Consider the following 19253-nt stretch of genomic DNA (forward strand, 5'->3'; position numbering starts at 1 on the left):
TGTTAAAGTTTCTCTCTGTTCTTCAGACTTTTAGCTAAGTTTTTCTTTGCTTTGTCTCTGAAAAAAAAAAACTGAAAGAAGTCCTTTTTCATCCATCATTTGGTGTTTACTGGTCCAAGAAAGAACAATTCCAAGATTACAAGAGCAAGTCTTGCAATCTTTAGGGGAAAACAGCTTTTGAGGAGCATTGTCTACTGAGCTGTACTAATTTGGAGTAACACGTCTGTATAATTTACATGTGAAAGAGTAGAAATGGCTCAGGAATTTTCAGGGCAGGACTACTGCTCTTTAAAGGCAATCATATCAAGCAGAAGGCAGTATGCTGATCATTTTGACACAGTTCATCAGGGATCTTTATTTTCTTAAAAAAGAATCTGATTGCAAAGACAGTTCTTCCATCTCCAGATGCTAAAAAGTACTCAGTGTAACATAGAAAGCTTAACTGTGTTTCTTCATGAAAGAATGCTTGCTCCTTTTCTCCATTGGTCATTTTCTGATTTGGCCATTAGCCCATGCAAGGGGGTTTTCTGACCAGAGTGTTCCACTCTCTCCAAGAGCATTTGTGTGTAGATGCCTTCAAGGTGAATATGGTTCTGAATATGCAAGTTTTTAGACTTTCCCCCGAATGATGTTGGTTCCAAAATGGACTATTGCAGTAGGAATAATGCACATCTCATGTCAGACTGGAAACTGCTGCTGCTATTGTTAGTTAACCACCTTAGTGATTACTTGTCTGCTAAATGAAAGAAGCACAGGAATAAGCAAGTGGTGACCCTACTGCTTTATGAACAGGACTTTCTGAGATGAGGCATGCAGTAGGAAGTCTTACGCAAATTCTTTGAATAGTGGTCTCTGAGTGTCCTCTACAAGGTATTAGAAATAGATGAAGAGGAGTTTATGAGGAGTGGTTGCACCTTCTTCTTAAACTGTCTTAAATGGGTGGAGAGTTTTAGTACATGTTGTACTTGTTGACTCTGCCTCTGTTCACCAAAGATCTGGACCAAGGATTGATCCTATTTACGTGATCCTAATCCCCAGTGACCTGGGACAAAAGCAGAGCTGAGCACCGTCAGGAGTGTTGTAGCCAATACATCAGATCAGTGTCAGATCAGTAGGTGTCATTGCATTCATCACGGATGTCTGTAGCCCTTTGTGGGAACTCTAGCTTTCTCTGTGTGCAGAGAATAGGGAAAGTGATAGATATGTCATGTTTCTGAAGAGGTGTAAGTATATTAGGTTTTGACACCACAAAGGGTCACTACAAGTATGTAGTTTGGCCTTCTGTGTAACAGTGGCTCTAGGTTTCACCCAGTGACTTCTGCAGCTGACTATGAACGTATGAGGTTATCTTTCAGAATCTGAATCAAGATTTTCTAAATGATGAAGAATGACCATGTCAAACAGGCCACTGTCATATTGGACTGCACTTACTTTAAAAAATGAGACTTTTAGTGCCATGTTGAGCTTGTCTCTACTATGTGACTTGACAGAATCTAGAAAAGGGATGTGCCGCTGTGAGCGCTTGGAAATGGTGACTCCATCTCTATTAATAAATAAAATGTTTGTCCTGTGGTCCTGAAGGCAGTTGAGCTCATTGTTCAAACAGTTTAACTCCCTGCACCCCCCAAAAAGAGTGTGACTATATTTAGGCTTCCTATCAAGAAAGGTCACTGGCCTGTATTAGCCTGTGACCCCATGAATTCATGAGAGTTATAGAGGAGGATATTTTTTGGCCCTGATGAAAACCATCGGGGCTTGTGCTAACACTTAAGTAGAATGGACTCGTGTAGGACAGTGTGGGCCCATGCCCTGCTGCTGATTGTTTGTTAGTGTGTATATAGCCAAAGCAAGGGATGTCATTCAGGAACACAATGAAATTAGTAAACTTTAAGAGTTGTTGAGAAGATCAAACTGTAACAAGAAGTTGGAACTCTAAAAGCTACAAATGTCAAGATGTCCTGTGGGGGACAGCTCAGGCTGCCGAGCACCCTCCAGTGTCCCAGGCTATTGTTTTGTCATTAGCTGGGGTGTTGGAGTGCCTCCCACATTTCACCATTTGCGAGGTTCTAATTTGCTTGTAGGAATTCTTCTTTCCCAGCACCCACCAAGGCTGCTCTTGCAGCTTTTTCAGTGAAGAGCAAGGAGAGTGCAGCAATCTCAGGCTCTTAAATTAGTTACGTGGAGATTTTTTTTTTAATTGAAATTGAAATTTCTTCTTTTGTATTTGCACCCTTTTCTAGGAGTGCTTCTATCAGTGGAACTTGCAGAGGTATGAATATGCACATACCATCCATATTGTTGCAGAGATCCTCTAGCATATGCACTGCTTTCAGGGTTAAATTTGTCAATGAAAAAGCAATGGAAAAACTGTTTATAGTGTTAGTGAGATTATTAATCCCAGAGGGCCTCCTCCCCAAATTTACCTCTGTAGCTAAAGCAAAAGGAAAGAGTTATTTGGAGAAGGGCAACAAACAAGACTGGAGAAATACCTGACTATTAATAGAATTTCTCAGTACATGTGGCTTAAAGAATATAAAAGGCTTTCATAAGAAAGAGTAGCTAGTATCTGGCATCCTCTCTGTATAATGAGGATGGGAGAGTTGCTGCAGTTTTTTTTTGAACTTAAGTGAAAACATATGGCACAGCATACACTAAAAAACTAAACAGACGTGATCCATGTAATACCTCTTCCATGCATTTAGTCAGTAATTGTGTCATTGCTTAGCAGTAATTATAGGTCTTCTACCTTTGTTCCTGCTAGATTGTTTTAAGCAGAGAGGCTGCTTTGTTGGCCCTACATCAGTTTGTCTTTGAAAGTGATACTTATTTCTTAGGGACTGACTGTCTTGTCACCATCTCAGAATTTGCCTCCCACCAGGAATCTAGGCAGCAATATCTCTCCCACAGTGATAAGAAAATATTAAGAACATGTTTGAAGTGCTACAGTTTTATCAAATATAGTATGTACTACTGGCCAGGAGGCTTTGTATTTTCATCTTTTACAAGAAGGGCACCTGGAATCGGTGACATGTTTGGTGACGAAGAAATCAAGTCTTTGCACAGAGCACTAATGCTAATAGATATATTGTGCAATGGTTAATTGTTCTTGTACTCATTTTATTTGGATGTTTTCTTTTGTGTTAGTGCTTCTGGGAAGAACCATGGTTCAGTGCTGCTTAGTGGTTTCATTAGTCTCATGGGGGAGAGGTCATTAATCTTCAGTGAAAATGTTGAGTTTTGAGGCGTGCAAAAGTTGGCATATCAAAATGTTATCGGGAGAAAATCTCTTCTTTTTTTCATGCATGTTCTTTTCCTGCATAGCTTTTTCTTCCGCATCAACTTTCTTGGCATGAGCAATACTTTATCTCTGAGAAAACATAGTCACTTGGACACCACAATTGAAATTTACAGCTGACCCAAAGAAAAACTATCAGAAAAGTAAGTCTTTTCCAACGTACTCTTCCAGCTCTTTACAGAGGCTGGATTACCACATGCAGACACCTTCCCTACTTTTGACTGGGTCTGCTTGATAATGAGGTGTCTCTTTTCTGCTTTAATTCTCCAACCTTGTCCTTATTTTGTAAGCTGTACTCTGTTGTACAGATGATTTTCCTATTGTGAGCATTTTTTTTTTTCTTCGTGTGTTCTTCCTTTAACAACTAAGCAAGAAGCACAAGCATGTATAGCTGTTAGTCCTGTTCAGAGTAGGTATTAATAAAAGATTGTTGTTTCTTCTTGAGTTTGAAGCAAATTTCTGAACTAGTTTCCACTAGAATTTTACATTTGACCAAAATTGGTAATAGTTGCCATTATCACATGGGAATATAGCTATAAAAATATTGCTGTTTCCCCAGGGAATCTAGCTGATTTTATAGCCTCAAGAAATTAAATAAGAGGTTTGAAGGGAAAAAAATTTAAAGTTTCAGAAGAGGTAGAGGATCAGCTTTTCATTGCTGAATAAAGCGTGTAAAGGGAAGTTGTATTGTGAATTTTGAAGTTAAATCAACTCTCGCTCTTGAGCTCTCTTCATAAAAGTACAACCCTCCAGTGTAGTGCCTTATTTCAATCAAACTCGATGCTTTGCTGTTGAATGTGCTTAAAGAATAGTCTTTCTCCCAACCCACTGAGAAGGGAAAGGTGCCTCAGGGAGATCTCATAACCCCAAGTTTGCAGTTAAATGGGTGACTCCATATTGGAGTTCTTCCCAGAAGTGTTGAAGTGCAATTGAGACATGGACATTATTCCTATCTTTTACTTCCTAAAAGGAAGTGCGGGTCTTCTCTGGCTGGGTCGGGAGAATTAGAAATCCCCGTAGTAGTTACTGAGTTTTTTGGCCTTGAAGACATTGCCTGGCCACCTGTGAAGGGGCATCAAAAATGCAGTAACAAAGGGAAGAACAGTCCTCTATAACAATTGTATTTGTTTTCCCGCTGGTCTTTGGACAGCACATTGTGAATCTTTCAAGGACTGTTTTCATTTGGCATGAATTAGCCTGTTTCTACAGGCTTTATTGCTTCCTGTGCATCAAACTTGAGTTTGGATCAAAATAGTTAATGCATGGTTATTGCAAAATGTTGCCCATTTTTTTGGCATAATTGTTTTTTAAATTAATGTTCCAACTTTCCAAGCCCTGGGATTATGTTGGGAACTAAGCTTGTATTCTGAAAAAACAAACTCTTGGTTGTGAAGAAAAGCTTGGAAAAAAAATCCCTGAAGGCTTCAAAACTACGATGTAAATGAAGAGTCCAAATGTTATGTATTTTATTTATATCTCGTTATAAAAAAAGGCCTTAAGGGCTTTCTGGAGCTTACATTTAACGCATATCTGGTTTTCCTAAAATTGTTAGGGAGTTACCATGTACCTTCAGTCTTTCTTTTTTTTCTTTTGTTTTGTGTTTTGCGTCTATGCAACACACTATATGCCTCTTGTCTTAATACCATTAAAAATCATCAGTGGGATATTGGAAATAGTGGCAGTTTTCAGTCCTGTTGTTAGTAAGGTATATCGCAAGTAAACCACCTAAATCTGGGACAGCTAATGACCTCAAGAAACCATTCTCTTGCATTTACACACAAGGTGTGATTTGGGGACACATTTCCTGCAGTTTGTAGTTCACTGTCTTTGAGAGCCAGCTCACATGTTTGCAATTTGCTTCAAAGTTCTGGAAGTCTTTGTAGCTGCTTTCTCCTGCATAGACCTCTCAAAGTTAGCGGATCAATAATAAAAAGAAGGTAGTGCAGGGAATGTCAGACTCATTTTGACACCTGTTGTACTCACTGGACTCCCAGCTTCACTAAGATGCAAATAATGTTGTATGTCTACAGCTGCACATGGTGTTTCTGGGAGAGAGCTGGAAGACAGAATATGTGGCAAGACTTGGGTCCATGGCTTTGTGCTGGGCACCAGGGTGGCAAATCCATCTGTGAAAGATCACTCCTCAGCTCCCGTATGGAGCGAGATCTTAAGGAAAAAAGTGCCAAAGAAGGAACTTTATACAGAGCTGAACTTTTGGATAGTGTAAAAAAAAAAAAGTATGCACTAGGTTCGTGCTTACAGCTTGTTTGTAAATATTGCGATTTGTTTAATCCATGGCATTGATAGTGTTTAGTTTCCCCATGAAGCTGACACACACGTGGCATTCTGTTATTGTGGGATAGGGACCCATATGCAGAGGAGACTGGCATGCTTCAGGGATGTCTATCAACCTCGCTCTAGTCAGTGTATTCCCAAAAGCTGAAGCTGATGCCCCGTGTCCTGCAGAAGTGCTAGCTAGAGGTGTGGCAGTTGGGTGACTACCTGTGGAGATGGGCACTGACCATGGCTTGCAGGGCAAACACGAAGAACTGCAGCAGTACACTGTTCCCTGACCTAATGCATGATATTCAGATACCTACTGCTGGCAATAAGGGCATGTAGACTTGCTAAGTTTTGAGGAAGATGGCCAGTATGCACCATTTGAAAAATTACAGGTTCTTCTCTTGGCCATTTGAGAGTGCATGAACAGCCCAATTTGCCTGCTTTCAAGGCAGGCAGAAGGTAGACCCTGTGAGATGCCTGCAGTAAGCCCTGTGGAGTGGAAAGGTCTCCCATCTTTTTTTAATGATACAAGCGAGAAGCTTATGCAGTAGAAACAACAATGTTAAGTGTTGTTGACATTTACAGTTAAGGTCTCCACTCCTCCACATAAATAACAGAGAAAAAAGCTAGGATTGAGACTTAGGCTGGTTCTCACTGTGTGGTCACTGCCCGCCTAATTTCTAACTATTTACTTTTAGTTTTTCCAAATGTCTGAAAATTTCAGGGTCAACCTGAAGTCAGGATGTACTTGCATTCAGAGAAATCATGCAGTCCTGAGCTGCTGTTGAATCTTCTGATGTTATAAGGCAAAGCTGATAGAATATGTCATGATAACTCAGGATTCTTAGAAAATGTAGTCAACAACTCCTCTAGATGGGAGGAAAATGTGCAGAGGCTTCTTGCTCTGTTTGTATAGTAATAGTGTGTGCATAGTGGTTGATAGATGAATGGGTTAAATAATCTCCCACTCTCCCCAGTAATCTAATTTCTCCATGACAAGAAAAAAATATAATAAACAAACTACGGCTGCAGAAGACTGCAGTAGATTGCTTGCCCTGGTGATGTGTTCATTATTTAATAATGGGAGAAAGTGAGGGTGAAAATGCAGGATATTGGTGTTCATTTCCATTAATTTATCATTAAAGGATGGTAGCAGACCCATGCAAAGAACATGTAAGCCAGAACGCTAACTGAAGATGAAAGCCTTTGCAGAGGGCTCCTTATCTAGGAGTCAAAAGCTTTATTCTGTTCCTAGTTGTGTCACTTACTTGCCTTGTGACCTTCATTAAGTTTGATTCTCTCAGAGTATGAAGACATTTCCTGCTTTCAGAAATTAGGAGAACAGGTGGAGGACCTGAGAGGGTAAATTCAGGAATATGCATATATGGGTGTATATGTGTCACCTTATAGCCTTCGACTTGAAGGAGCTGTGTAAAAGCCACATGTTTAGTGTTGGAATAAAAGTTCACTTGCTTAATACTTCAGCTAGAATTAAACAGCACAAACGTTCCTCCCTATATATAACATATGTATGTACACTATGTTCTTAGGCCTACCATACAGATGGCTTCAGCATCCACTGCATTGTAATTTGCTCTTTCTGACGTGAACTATTGGAGCTAACAGGAATAAAAAATGGGCTGCCAGTGAGCTGCTGCTGAGATGTTAGCTGTCCTGGGAGTGGCACACATCTGTAGCCTTAAGGATGATGGCACTGCCATTGCTGTTTAAACATCAGCATCCTTGAGGAAGGATTTATTATTGATAACGACTGCCTTGAATCTTGTGAGGATGAATAGGAGCAACAGTACACATGAAGCGATATTGCTGTTGGGTTTACGCAGCCTTCAAGCAGTTACCAAAACTGTGGCCACTGGATGGCTGTTGGATGATCTGCATCAGATGAGTTTGGTGTTTGAATTCAGTTTCCAGCGGGAAGTTTGTATGTCACACAACATGCAGCTAATTAGCACCTGCTGGGCTGCCTGTTTGGCAGCTGGGAAGAGAGCAAAGATTAATTGCTTCTCAAAAATGAATTCACCTTTTATCCATACTGGTTAGGGGAGGAGAGTGACAGGGAAGAAGTGCATGGTTTTGCCTGAGCTGTTCTGTTCCTGCCTGCTCAGTATCCCCTGCTCAGGATCCCATGGAGAGTGCAAGGTAGCCATGGTACAGTGCTGCCAGCTCTCCTTGTCCAGGGTAAACATGACGTAGAGCTGCTGAATCTGCGGGAGCTGCCACTGTGCCAGCGATGAATGGCAGGTAATAAGTTCTGCTTGGTCTGAGCTGACCTTCCATGGAGCCCTGCAGGTCTCTGCAACATGGTCTCCATGGTTCACGTTTCTGGGCATATGGTGCCAAGACATGTCTGCTGGGCTGATTTGCTGGCGTTCTGCACTGAACAAAAGTAGCTGAAACTTTTCCACACTGGAAATGGCCCTCACAGAATGAGAGACCTGTTTGAATGGGGATGTGTCTGAGCTAATGAATTCTGTTACACCTGAGCTGGCTGTGTGCCTGGGCCCTCGAAGCAAGAGGTGAGTGTATGCATACCTGTTGCTTGTAACAGGAAGGATTTTTTCCTTTGTAGTACTCAGAACATGTATACTCGGGCCCCTCCTGGCCCCTCCTTGGTGCACAGATATACAAGGCAGAGCACACCCACCACTGTGTCTGTTCCTCTCGCTTGCTGAGCAAAAGAGAAGTTGTGCCTGGGCTAGCATTGTGTCTGCATCCATGCCATGGTTTCTCTGCAACCTGGGTAAACCGTCTGGGGGAAAAGAAAAATCAAAACAAATTGTTTGCATAGCTGTTACCCTAATAAAACAATCTTTCTTTTAAGCATGGGTTCATGTTAAAGCAAGGGCTGTATGCAGCTGGTGCTTTATAAAAAAAAAACAAAACAGAAAATAAAATCGATGGATGAATGGAGAAAAGCTGACAGTTACCAGGAACAAAATGTGCTCCCCTGAAACACTGATCTTGAGTTGCTCTGTTCTTTGTTCTTTGCTGTGTTCAATATAAGTAGGTCCCAATCATGAGCTCTATCCCTCTCCCTTAAGAATATGCCTACTCCAGAGAAACTTGCTGCCCAGGGTGCCGACTGTTCCCACTGCTGTCCCACCCCAGTGGAGGGGTTCAGTGGCCGAGGTGCAGCATACCAGATCTGCTGCTGATCAGATTTGCTACTAAATCAGGTAATGGTTTAGTATAAGTTGTTCAGAAGTTTAGCATCAGTGTGTACAATGTCAAAACAGGTTTGGTAGCCTTTCTGCCACTGTTCTGTAGAACAGTTTTTTTGAATTTGCCCAGAAGCTACTGCATGAAGATAGAGCATGTCAGTTATTGCCCGGATCATGGGGGTTCCAATCATGTTGTGCATACACTGGTGCAGTCTCAGTGGCTTGGGTCTTGAAGACTTGGCCTTTATTTTATCCTTGAAAAACTTGCTTTTAGTCCCTGACAGATAAGTGTTTAGCCAGTGGCTGTGCACAAATCCTGTTACTTGAAACAGGAAGGAATTTTTCTTTGTAGCATTTGTAACATGTACTTGCATCCATTATTTTCACTCAGTACATAGGTATATAAGGCAGACTGTGCTCATCACCCTTTCAATTTCTCACTTACCCTGAAGAAAGCATGCTCCATCAATTAACTTTACATAATGCACCTGCTTTCCTGGTGCCTGATTTTCTTTAGTCGTAGTCTGGAGATGAACACTGCTTTGTGTCCTGCAGGTTGCTGTCTGTAATAGTAGTCTTTGCAGTGGTGATTTCAAGTGACCCTCCACCTTGACCCAGCTGTGGTAAAAGATCCAGTCAGTGGTTCCCTATTGTAAGTATCTTCACTGTCTTGTGGAAGGTTGCAGACCAGCCACAGCAGCATCCTTCAAACCTTGCCCAAAGAAGATACAGAAGCTCCTACTGAAGGAGGTCCTGTCCTTCCATCCTGGTGCTAGTGAGGAAGGTGCCAAGTGCAAGTGTCCACCTCAGCAGCAGTGTAGCATGCATCTTCTAGTAGAGTCCCAGCTCAATCAAAAAGATCTACTGCCTCTCCCCTGCCCAGGCAATTAGCTGTTCCTTGTAGTGCTTGTGGCTCCTGCTCCTGGCTTCTGATGAGGGTGCTAGACTAGACGAACTGCCACTGAGGGCATCTGTGCCACCTTGATTCCTGCTGTGCATCAACACTTGGCAGTGAAGTACTTTGTCTTTTATTGAGCTTCATTCAGCAGTTTTGAAAGATAACACTGTGATTTGTGCAACTTCCAGACCTCGGGGATACCATGTGTTGTTGGACTGTGGGGGCTGCTGAAGAGATATGTCCCATTTGGCCATTCATAATCTGTCCTGAATGTCCTATATTGTTGTTTGTTTTCTTCCTGTTTTCTCTCTGGATGATGGGAATGGGGAGCATCCTCATCCCAAATACTGCCATATCCAGTCCTAAAGTAGTTGTATTTCATTCCTGAGCATTCACTATGAAGGCATTACTAATTAGCTGGTAAGATGAGAAAAACAGAATTATCTGAGTGCATTAGTCAACTGTATTCCTTTAATGTGCTTTTTAACATAGTGTAACGGATGCCCTCCAAGTAGTGCGGGGTGTTAACTTGTGGGTGGTAGAGCAAACCTGGCATAAGAAAAGCTTGGTAGATGGGAGGTTGCAGCCCTTGACGTGCAATCCTTTGATCTCTTTTCTGAGAGTGGGGGAATACAACCAATGTAACATATACTGTCCAGTAAAAGTCAACGTATGAGACAGGCCAAGGAGAGGACTGTGGCTTGGTGCCATTAGAGGTCACAACAACCTACTGCTGTTGCAGCAGACTTAGGGAAATAGCATTCCTATTGGAGAGGGAGGCTGCTGCCAAAGCATCAAAAGAAATTCTTCAGATGAAGGAAAATTAAACAAAAACACTATTTTGCTAACAAAGTAAGTTGCTTTTACCCTACAAATTGCCACTTTCCTTACTCTGCTCCAAAATACGATCTTCCGAAAGTAATCACAGTTCCCAGCTTGTAATGGTTGGCAGGGGCTGTCAGTAATGCCATGTCAAAAACTTCCCCAAATCTAAAAATAACCATCAGAGTTTTCTGTTTATCACCTTTGTCTGCCTTCTGTGTCTCACCAGCTTGTTGTCAGGTTCAAAGGTGTTTGGCACATGGGCTGCCTTGAGCTTGTGTGTTTGTCCCACACCCTTGTCCTGTAGTTTCTACAGAGGAATATAGTAAATAAGAAGAAAACTCTTTACTTGAAAGGGACTCCCCTAACTGTGCTGATTGCAGTAAGTAGTGTCTATCAGGAAAACTATTTAAGTTCACTGTAAACAATCACTTGATGTCAGTCTTCTCAGTGTTCCTGTGTCATTTGTAATCTTTTGTAAAGAAATGAGACTTACTTATTCCTTTTGGCTGGTTGACAGATATATTTAAGGGAAGGATATGATAGATATTTACAGTCTCCCAAGGAAAGTGGAAGGGGACTAATTGTTCTCAATTTTTTTCAGTATAAATGAAGCTCAGGGAATCCATATTCAAAATCAGGAAAGGGAAGTGATTGAAAGTCCATATGGATCCAGGAGGATTCTGAGCTCATGGAAGAGAAATCACTGAGGGTTGTGGTTGTCAGATACATAGAAGCTATACCTGACACATGAAATCCCTGATTTGAAAATAATTAAATGGTGGGAAATAATTTCAGGGAAATATTATGTCTGTCTGCTTTGTTCTTATGCTCCTCTTAGGCATCTTCTTAAGGCCACAATTAGAGTCATGATTTGGAGACAGACAGACTTTTTGTCAGACCCAGTACAGCCATTCTGAAGTTACTGGTGCATTTGTAAATCCAGACTAGCCAAAGCATTGCTGCTTTTTGGCCCTGGATGGGTCATAGTAAAGGAGTTTGGACCTTTATGGGGGAAGGAGGTAGAAAAACCAGGGACAAAGGACAAAATCTAGAAGGAAGCAGACTCAAAAATTTCCATAGTCGATAGAATTATTTACGTGTAATCATTGTGCTTCTACAATTTAATACGTTTAATTTGTGTGTGTGTCTACACTTGCATAACTTATACCATCTAGTTGTTGCAGTGTTCACTTGGTGTCAGCGTAGGTTGAGGTTGCATGGGCATTTCTTTAAGCAACTATGATGGTTTAATTGGATTCTGCCATGAAGAAAGCCAGACTGAGGGGCTGAACCTAAACTAAAAGTAAGCCAGGAAAATAAAGCATTGGTTTTAACCTGGTTCTGTTCCTGCATCCAGTTCGCTGCTCAGCTGCATAAAAGCTTGTCTGAAAGCAAGCATTGACAGTGATACTGGTTTTTTCATGTCTGAAGTGTTTGTGAAACTGCGATCTCAGGGAAGTGAGTATGAAACCACTGCCTTAGACTGTACTGTGTTTGTTCCCTGTCACTCTCTCTGTGCAAGGCATTTGCACACTGCATCAGAATTTGGCACATAACATCTCTTTGCAGCCAGTGCATGAAGGTCATTGTCTAGAGAATATGGGGATATGCAAGTTAAAGTGTTTATTCCTAATGTCAACCTTATTTCAGTTTCTCCGAGTAACCGCTTCAGATGCTGTACATCACTTTGGTTTTTATTTCCATTAGAAGTGAGAACTTGTTCCTAATGTCTTCTTCCTTTCTCCCCAGATAATCTGATCAAAGCCATCCTGTCAGCAACCAAAGATTACCGTCTAACTCCAGTTCTTGACAGGTAAGATGAGACCTTTTAGAATAGAAGGAGTAGAAGTGATTATTTTCCACATGTCCTAAATAAATTTTGCTAGATATTTTTGCCAGAAATTATTGCCAGTAGATGTGGCTGTGCTTTGGAGGTAGATCAGGAGCTGGAAACTGTGTCCTCTTTCCAGTAAATCTGTAAACTCTGGAGCCTTCTGTTAAGTCAAACATGAGTAGAAAAAAGCATTTACCTTTTGACTATTTCCTAATCTTTTGTTTCATGTGGTGTTACAATACACCCTCTTGCCCCTTTTTCAAATAAGTAAATAGTAGGTTTTCAATAAACACATTATTCTCTTTCAGCCTTTCTGACAAAGCAGTAGGATCACAAGAAACTCTTTGAGGGAAAGAAGGGACTGGCTTGTTTTAACAATGTTTCACTAATACCTCATTCACTAATACCTCACCCTTAAAGCACGAATGTGTGATTGTCTTGGCCAAGCCTGTGCCAGGATGTGATAGCAGTCTCCTGGGTCCTGTGGTATTTGAATTGATGCCTTTAGAAGAAGCTCCTTTGATTCTTCAGTCCTATTGTAGAGGCTGCTTCTGAAACTCACTGGCATGTTTCCAATCAGCTTCCCAGTGATAGTCCTTTAGTCTTTCCTATCCTTGCTTTTCTGTCATTCCTTCCCTTTGCCCTGCAGTTTTGGTTTAGTGCCACCTCCCGGATTAGAGGTAGTTTCTTTCAGAAGCTGTCAGAGGTTTTTACTGGGACGTGATCTCTTTTGAAAGTCCTGGTACTACTTCTTTCCAGGCAGTGGTACTTCCTTGAATCCAGGCTAACAACACAGTTCCTGCTTTCTAAACACATTGGTTTTATTTCCTGGCCCAGCTCCCCTTCTGCCTGCTTTTCCATGACAAAGTTCGTAAGCTTTTCCAGCCTTTCTGTAAGTCTCCACATCTCTCATGTTGACTTGTAGAGCTTGCCTGCTGTAGTTAGAGTTGGGAGTTACTCTCTATGTGAAAGTTGATTCTTAGTTTTTTGCAGTCTGTGTGCTAATTTAGGTTGCTTTGAAGTTTGCCTTGCCTCACAGCAATGCCAGATAGGGTTAGCCTTCAGAGTTTGGATTAATTTGAGAAATGATGTCCAGAAGGCAAAATCATTTTACATATGACCTTCTTAGAGATTTTGCACACAACTGAGTCTCACCCATCTGGGGTTTATCTCAGCTCTGGTTAGAGAGCTAAGATTTTAATCTGTTGAAAAATCCACATATAGACTCTTTCAGAAGGTTGCTCATGGGAAATTAGTGTTAATGACAGAGGGCAGGTGGAAGATTCTTGCAGTGAAGGTTAATGTAATTGTGACCTGTGCTGCTCACCTGTTCTTTGCAGAGTGGAATGTTTCAGGTTTTTTAAGTCATTTCTCAGGAGGCTGTGAAACACAGCTACTCTAGCATGAGCTGCTCACTTTGGTTTTACATTCTTTATAGTGGGTTTGGTACAGAGTTAGGAAAGGCCTAACGCTCAAGCCTTCATGAAACGTATGCAAAGTCCCTGAGATATCAAGTACGAATGAGACCTAAGGAACAGGCTAGAAATGTATTTCTGTAGGATTGCAGTAACGAGGTTTGGTGGTATGTATGCTTGTAAACACACAGATATTTGGGGGAAGTACTGTTTTCTTGGGAATTTTTGTGATAAATGCAAAGCAGTCAATGTTGGTTGTATAGTACATATGCCTCACAGTCAAATACCTCCCAGAGCCCTTCCAAGTGAGCAGGTCTTAGATAAAAATCAAAGCTGATGTGGGAGAAAGGGACAAGAAAGGCTTGGGATAGCAAGCTGCAAAGTGAGACCCTAAAGCAGTAGGTGGATGGAGTTGCAACAGAGGGGTTATTACGAGAGAGCGCTTGGGTACCGTAGGAGGTGTTAAGGCTACCACAGTGCTGCTCTTGGAAACCTGCTTGGTGAGTAGGGCATGGATTAAGACTTGGGTATGCATCCAGAAGTGTTCTTCAGCCGTGATTGTCAGTGAATTACAGTGCTGGCAGCAATGGGTATCTGCCATTTTGGATTCCAGAAGAGCTGATGGAGCAGACTGAGGGAAGGTTAGCTACTTTCTCATCTTGTTTCAAGCTCAAAGCGGGGCCCAACAGTTCCTCTATGTGGCAGCTCCAGTGTGCTGGGAGCAGGGCCTTTAAAGGTCCCTTCCAACCCAAACCATTCTATGATTCTATGATTAAGGCCTGAAAAAACGCGTTATTGTGAAAGAGATAAGAGACACAGCTAAAGTCTGTGAGGTACAAAGGGTCAGACTTAGGAGGTCTTGCGAACCCTTCCACTTGTAGGCTCTCAGAAGTTTAGTGGGCTGATTCTAGCAGACGCTCCAGGTTCACCTTCTCTTCGGGGTGGAGCTGCGCCAACATTTTCTCTGTTGGCAAAGCCAGTCCAGGGAGCTGTATTTGCTGCTGCCTGCTCTCAGACTGTAGCTCCCTACCTTCTCCTTGGGCTGCTGCTATTGTTTGAAGAAGGACTTTAAAGTGGGTCACTGAAATGATTCCAGTTTAAAAGTTTTTCTCTTAACCTGGGTCATTCCAGTGACCTCATTTACAGAGCTCCCCTCCCACTGAGGAGTTGCACTGGCCCGGCGCTGCAACGGCAGCGCAGGAGGCAGAGGGCTGGGGATGGGTGGGGAGGGTGAGTGCTGCCAGGCCGATTGAAGCAAGTGTTCATGTAACCATGCGCTGAACGCAGCTTTCCCAGGGGAAGGGTGGGAGAGGCAGGAGAGGTGAGGTCAGAGCAGTGCGTGAGAGCATAGGAAGGAAAGAGGGGATTAGAGTTGTACAGTGGGGGATCTACACCAAGCCTTTGGTCTTCTCCCCACCCAAGCTTCTCCATTTCTGTCCTCCTTCACAAAGCTGTCCCTTGAGATGTTACCTTCACTTGTCTCCCATAGCCCTGGAAATGAACTTGTTTGTTTGATTATCCCTGTGCCAAAAGGGCATCCTGATGCACCTTTCCTGAAACAATGTACCGATGTGGTGCTGAAATGAGGCAAACTCATCCTTCCGGGTACGCATACACCTTTCATCATCCCAAAGCAGCTTTGCCAACTCGCTTCAACTAATCCCTCCATTGTGAGTACAGTTGTGTTAATAACTAGCAGCAGCTGGAGGGCATGTGAACAAATGCTGTAGTTCACACCTGTAACATAGTGTAAGTGGTGCCATGCTTTCTTAGTTTTCTTCGTGACTCCTTATTATGGCACCTTTTTGTTGAAGTTCTTATAGTAACCTGCTCCTGCTCCAGGGCAGGAGGTAGGTAAAGCTGCAGTTGCATTTGTGAGGGCAGTTGCAACTCAGCTCTGAGCTTTTCTGGAAAAGATTGGAGATCCAGGGGATTTTCTCTAGAAGCAGTGTCCTCTTCCTTCAGAGCTGGCATGTCTTTCTCCCTAAAGCAGATGGTGGTGGGCCTCGTCTTTGACACTTCAGAGTTCTCTTGCCCTCTGTTGGCTTTTCCAGGCCCATTTACATCACTGACATTTTCACTGCTTGCTTTAGTGGCTCCTCCAGTAGCATGCCCCTCATTCTGCAAATCGACCAGGGCTTGGTTTCTAGTTCCATGGGTCTTCTGCTGGCTGGACTTCAGTGTATTTGGGGGCTAAATCTCTGCGGTAATGCCCTGTAAATTTCCTATGAAAAGACATAAATATAAAAACCTGACTGATCCTTTTGTATTGCTTCCAGGTAGTAATGAAGGAAACCTGAGAGTTTGAACTTATAACTAACACAGTCTTTACTAATGCAGTATATAAACTAACAAGTGAGGAAGGAATTTGATAGAGCAGGAGAGATGGGTGTGTCCCTCTGGCTCAGGTTGATAGTACCAGTTTAAATAAGCATCAGCCAGATCAAACCAGAATATGCTAAGCCTCCCTAAGCACCAGTTACCCTAAAGATGTATTTTTTAATTATTCTGTTATACCTTTCCTCAAAGCCTTTAGTTCCAAAGTTGTGTAAAGGAAGGCTTTGTGGTTTTTCTCCCCTGACAAATCCCTAAAGCGCTTTGATAAGAGAGGAAGTAGCAATTGCTACAATGCATACATATGTTTACAGTGCTATATTGTTCAAGAAGATCTGTGTGAATCCCAGTTTTGCTCTAGATGAACTCAACCTCTGAGCATCTGTGTCAAGAGGCTGTACATCTGGCTGCAGCTCCCAACTTAGGGCTTTAGGGAAAGTCTGACTGGTGTGGAAAGTCCGTGACCCTCCTTCATACCACCCTGGTAGCAAACTGGAACCTGGGCTCAGTCTGGTGTGTTCAGTCCTTGAGCTCTTCTGGAAAAGAAATACAGCTTTGACATACTATGTAAACAAACAAAAAGGTGTTTGCACACTGCTTTGTGGAGGAACAATTGAGCTGTAACTGATGCTGCTTGCATGGCGTGTTTCTTCAGCCAGAAACTTGCCTGGAGCCAGCAGTGACTTTGCAAGTTTCCCATGCTCAGGCACCATCAGTCAGTGCTGGCTGCAAAGGAGCCCAGCTATGCTGGTGCAAAGTGTCCCGACTTCTGGTTGGGATGTGAGGTCAGGTGCCTGACGTCCTTGCCGAATGCTTCCCTTTCACAGTGCCATCAGGGTGGCCCTGCAGTCTTCTCACTGATCCACAGTGTGATTGCCAAAGCTGGTGAGACCAAGCCAGATCACTTTTCTGCCTGTCTTGATTAAAAAAGTCCTGGCTGCCCAGACTTGATGTACATGCCTGATGTGCAGAACCCAGGCACGGTCCAAGACTCGCCATATCTTCATCACGTACACCTGAAGAAAGCAATCTGCACCTGAATACTGCCTTCTGAGTGTGCAACAGAAACTTCCAGCTTTGTGATGAGAGTGGGCAGAGTACTTTTGAAAGAAATTTAAGAAAAAGCTTCTAGAAGATCAAAGATTAGACCTTAGTGTCAGAAAGATACTAGTGAAAAATCTTATCTGTGGACTTAAGGAAAAAGGAAGATGCATTTAAATACGTCAAGACCATGAGAATATAAGAATGGTTCAGACATGAATCTGGGTAAAGGTGATTAACCTATCAGTTATGATGAGTAAAGGCAGAACCATTCAGTTAAGTATTTGTTTCATTTTGGGGGGTAAAGATAGAATGATGTTGTCCCATTTTATAGCAACAATGAAATACTTTGTGTATTTTTATTAGTAACTATGAGGATTTTAAAAGACAATTATATGTCTTTTTAAATCAGTAAGCACTGAAGAGTATTTATAGAGTTAAATAAAGAATTCTTTTTGTAGTTAAATCAAGAATTCTTTTTGTTATTACTGTTTGCTTTTTAACCCTTCTTGGAATGGTGGTTAGAACAGCAAATGTTGTGCCATTCCTGGGGAAATATGGGAGATGACAGAGGTGGCTGTGAGTTGATTATAGCTCGGTTTTGCAGGAAAAATCCTGGAAAGTTAGATCTGGGACAGAGCTAGGATGGCAGCATAATTGATGTGAGTTATCATGGGGTTTGTGGAAATGAAATCTTGTCATGTAGTGGATATATTTTTTAGATGAACTAGAAGCTTGATTGATAAAGGTAACCTGTTAAAGATAGGCATTAGTTATTTGTCTTGGTCCATTATATTCTGGTTCTACACAACGCTGTTGCAGACATATCCTTTTTAGGAATGGGATATGTCACACAGCTTTGAAAAGTTACTGTCAGGGTTGAGAATTAATCCTTTAGTGACACTTCTAGTGTAATCCTACTGGCAGGTGTTTGCAGTGGTTAAAACCAATCTGGAGGAAATGTAAAATTACACTAGGAAAATTTGCCAGAGCCAAAGACTAGGGAAGTAAGGAGTAGGAGGGCCAGGTCAGTCTGGACCTTTTCGTTGGGCCCTTCTCTGAACAGTTCTTTACTGGAGCCTAATCAGAAGTCAGGCATCTCAGAGGTGACAGTGCAAATTGTGCTTACAAGATGAGGATTGTATTCTGCAAACCAATGACTATAAAAAGAGCATTGGAATCATGCACATAAAATCTCTGTGTAAAAGGGACCCTGCTTTGAGCAGCGTGAGCTCCGCATGCTGGTCTTCCAGAGTCAGCACTTCAGAGATCTGGGGAGAAGTTGAAAACGGTTCAGAGAGGTACTGCAAATGTGACTCAGGATCTAGGAGAGCTGCCATACCGTAAGAGATGTGATGAGCTCACTCTGGTTTGTATGGACAAGAGAAAATTAAGAATGGGCTTTGATCAGTCTACAAGTACTGTGCAGGAACAGGGCCATGAAGAGAGGCTGCTGGAACAGCTTTGGCTGGTGGAACTGGTTCTTTTATCTCATGTGTAGCGGCTCATGCTCACCAGTCTGACCTGTGACTGATTATGTATGTAGAGGCAGATGTTTACACACAGTGGTTTGTCAGTAAGTGGATCACAGGCAGATGTGGAAGGGACTGCTGACAGTAGATGGTGCTTTAATTTAGCAGAAAAGCGAAGAATGCAATTAAGTGGTTTGAGGCTGAAACAAACACATCTGTATTCAAAACTGGTAAGAGCTAGCATCCTAACAGTAAGTGGGAAAGGGATAGAGGGGAGTGTCTATAGCTTGCAGCCTTTGGATTTCAGCATGGTACCATTCTTCACAATGTAAAATTAAGAAACGTCGTGGCTCAGAGACAACTAGGTAGAGAAATTGCAGTATTTCACCCAGCAGTCTGTTGTTTAGGAGGTCAAACTTTCTTATAATCATCAAAAGAGCATATTTTCATCTGAAATTTCACTTGGCCGGAACTGAACTACGTCTTGTTTCCCTCCTGCAGCACCTTTTCCGTAAAGGTTTTGACAGAGCTGTTAACATCTTTGTCACTCGGTTGGTGTACTTGGGGCTGACTCTTTCCCTTCCCTCCTTGACACAATATACTGCCTGAACCAGATCTTGCCTCTGCTTTCTCCTTGTCGCCAGAACTGTGATTTTTTTCTGTGCCGTTGTCTA

The 19253-nt window shown here is 42.3% G+C and overlaps 1 protein-coding gene across 6 annotated transcripts in view; it reads left to right on the plus strand.

Moving 5' to 3' along the window:
- ST3GAL3 (ST3 beta-galactoside alpha-2,3-sialyltransferase 3) overlaps positions 1-19253 on the plus strand; it is a 192103-nt gene that overhangs the window by 120803 nt on the left and 52047 nt on the right. For all 6 annotated transcript variants that reach the window (XM_052800781.1, XM_052800782.1, XM_052800783.1 and 3 more), the window contains one exon: positions 12233-12296. In XM_052800781.1, the coding sequence (XP_052656741.1) occupies positions 12233-12296 (64 nt within the window). The remainder of the gene's footprint in view (positions 1-12232; positions 12297-19253) is intronic.

The sequence above is a fragment of the Harpia harpyja genome, chromosome 11, assembly GCF_026419915.1.
Source record: "Harpia harpyja isolate bHarHar1 chromosome 11, bHarHar1 primary haplotype, whole genome shotgun sequence".
Lineage (NCBI taxonomy): Eukaryota > Metazoa > Chordata > Aves > Accipitriformes > Accipitridae > Harpia > Harpia harpyja.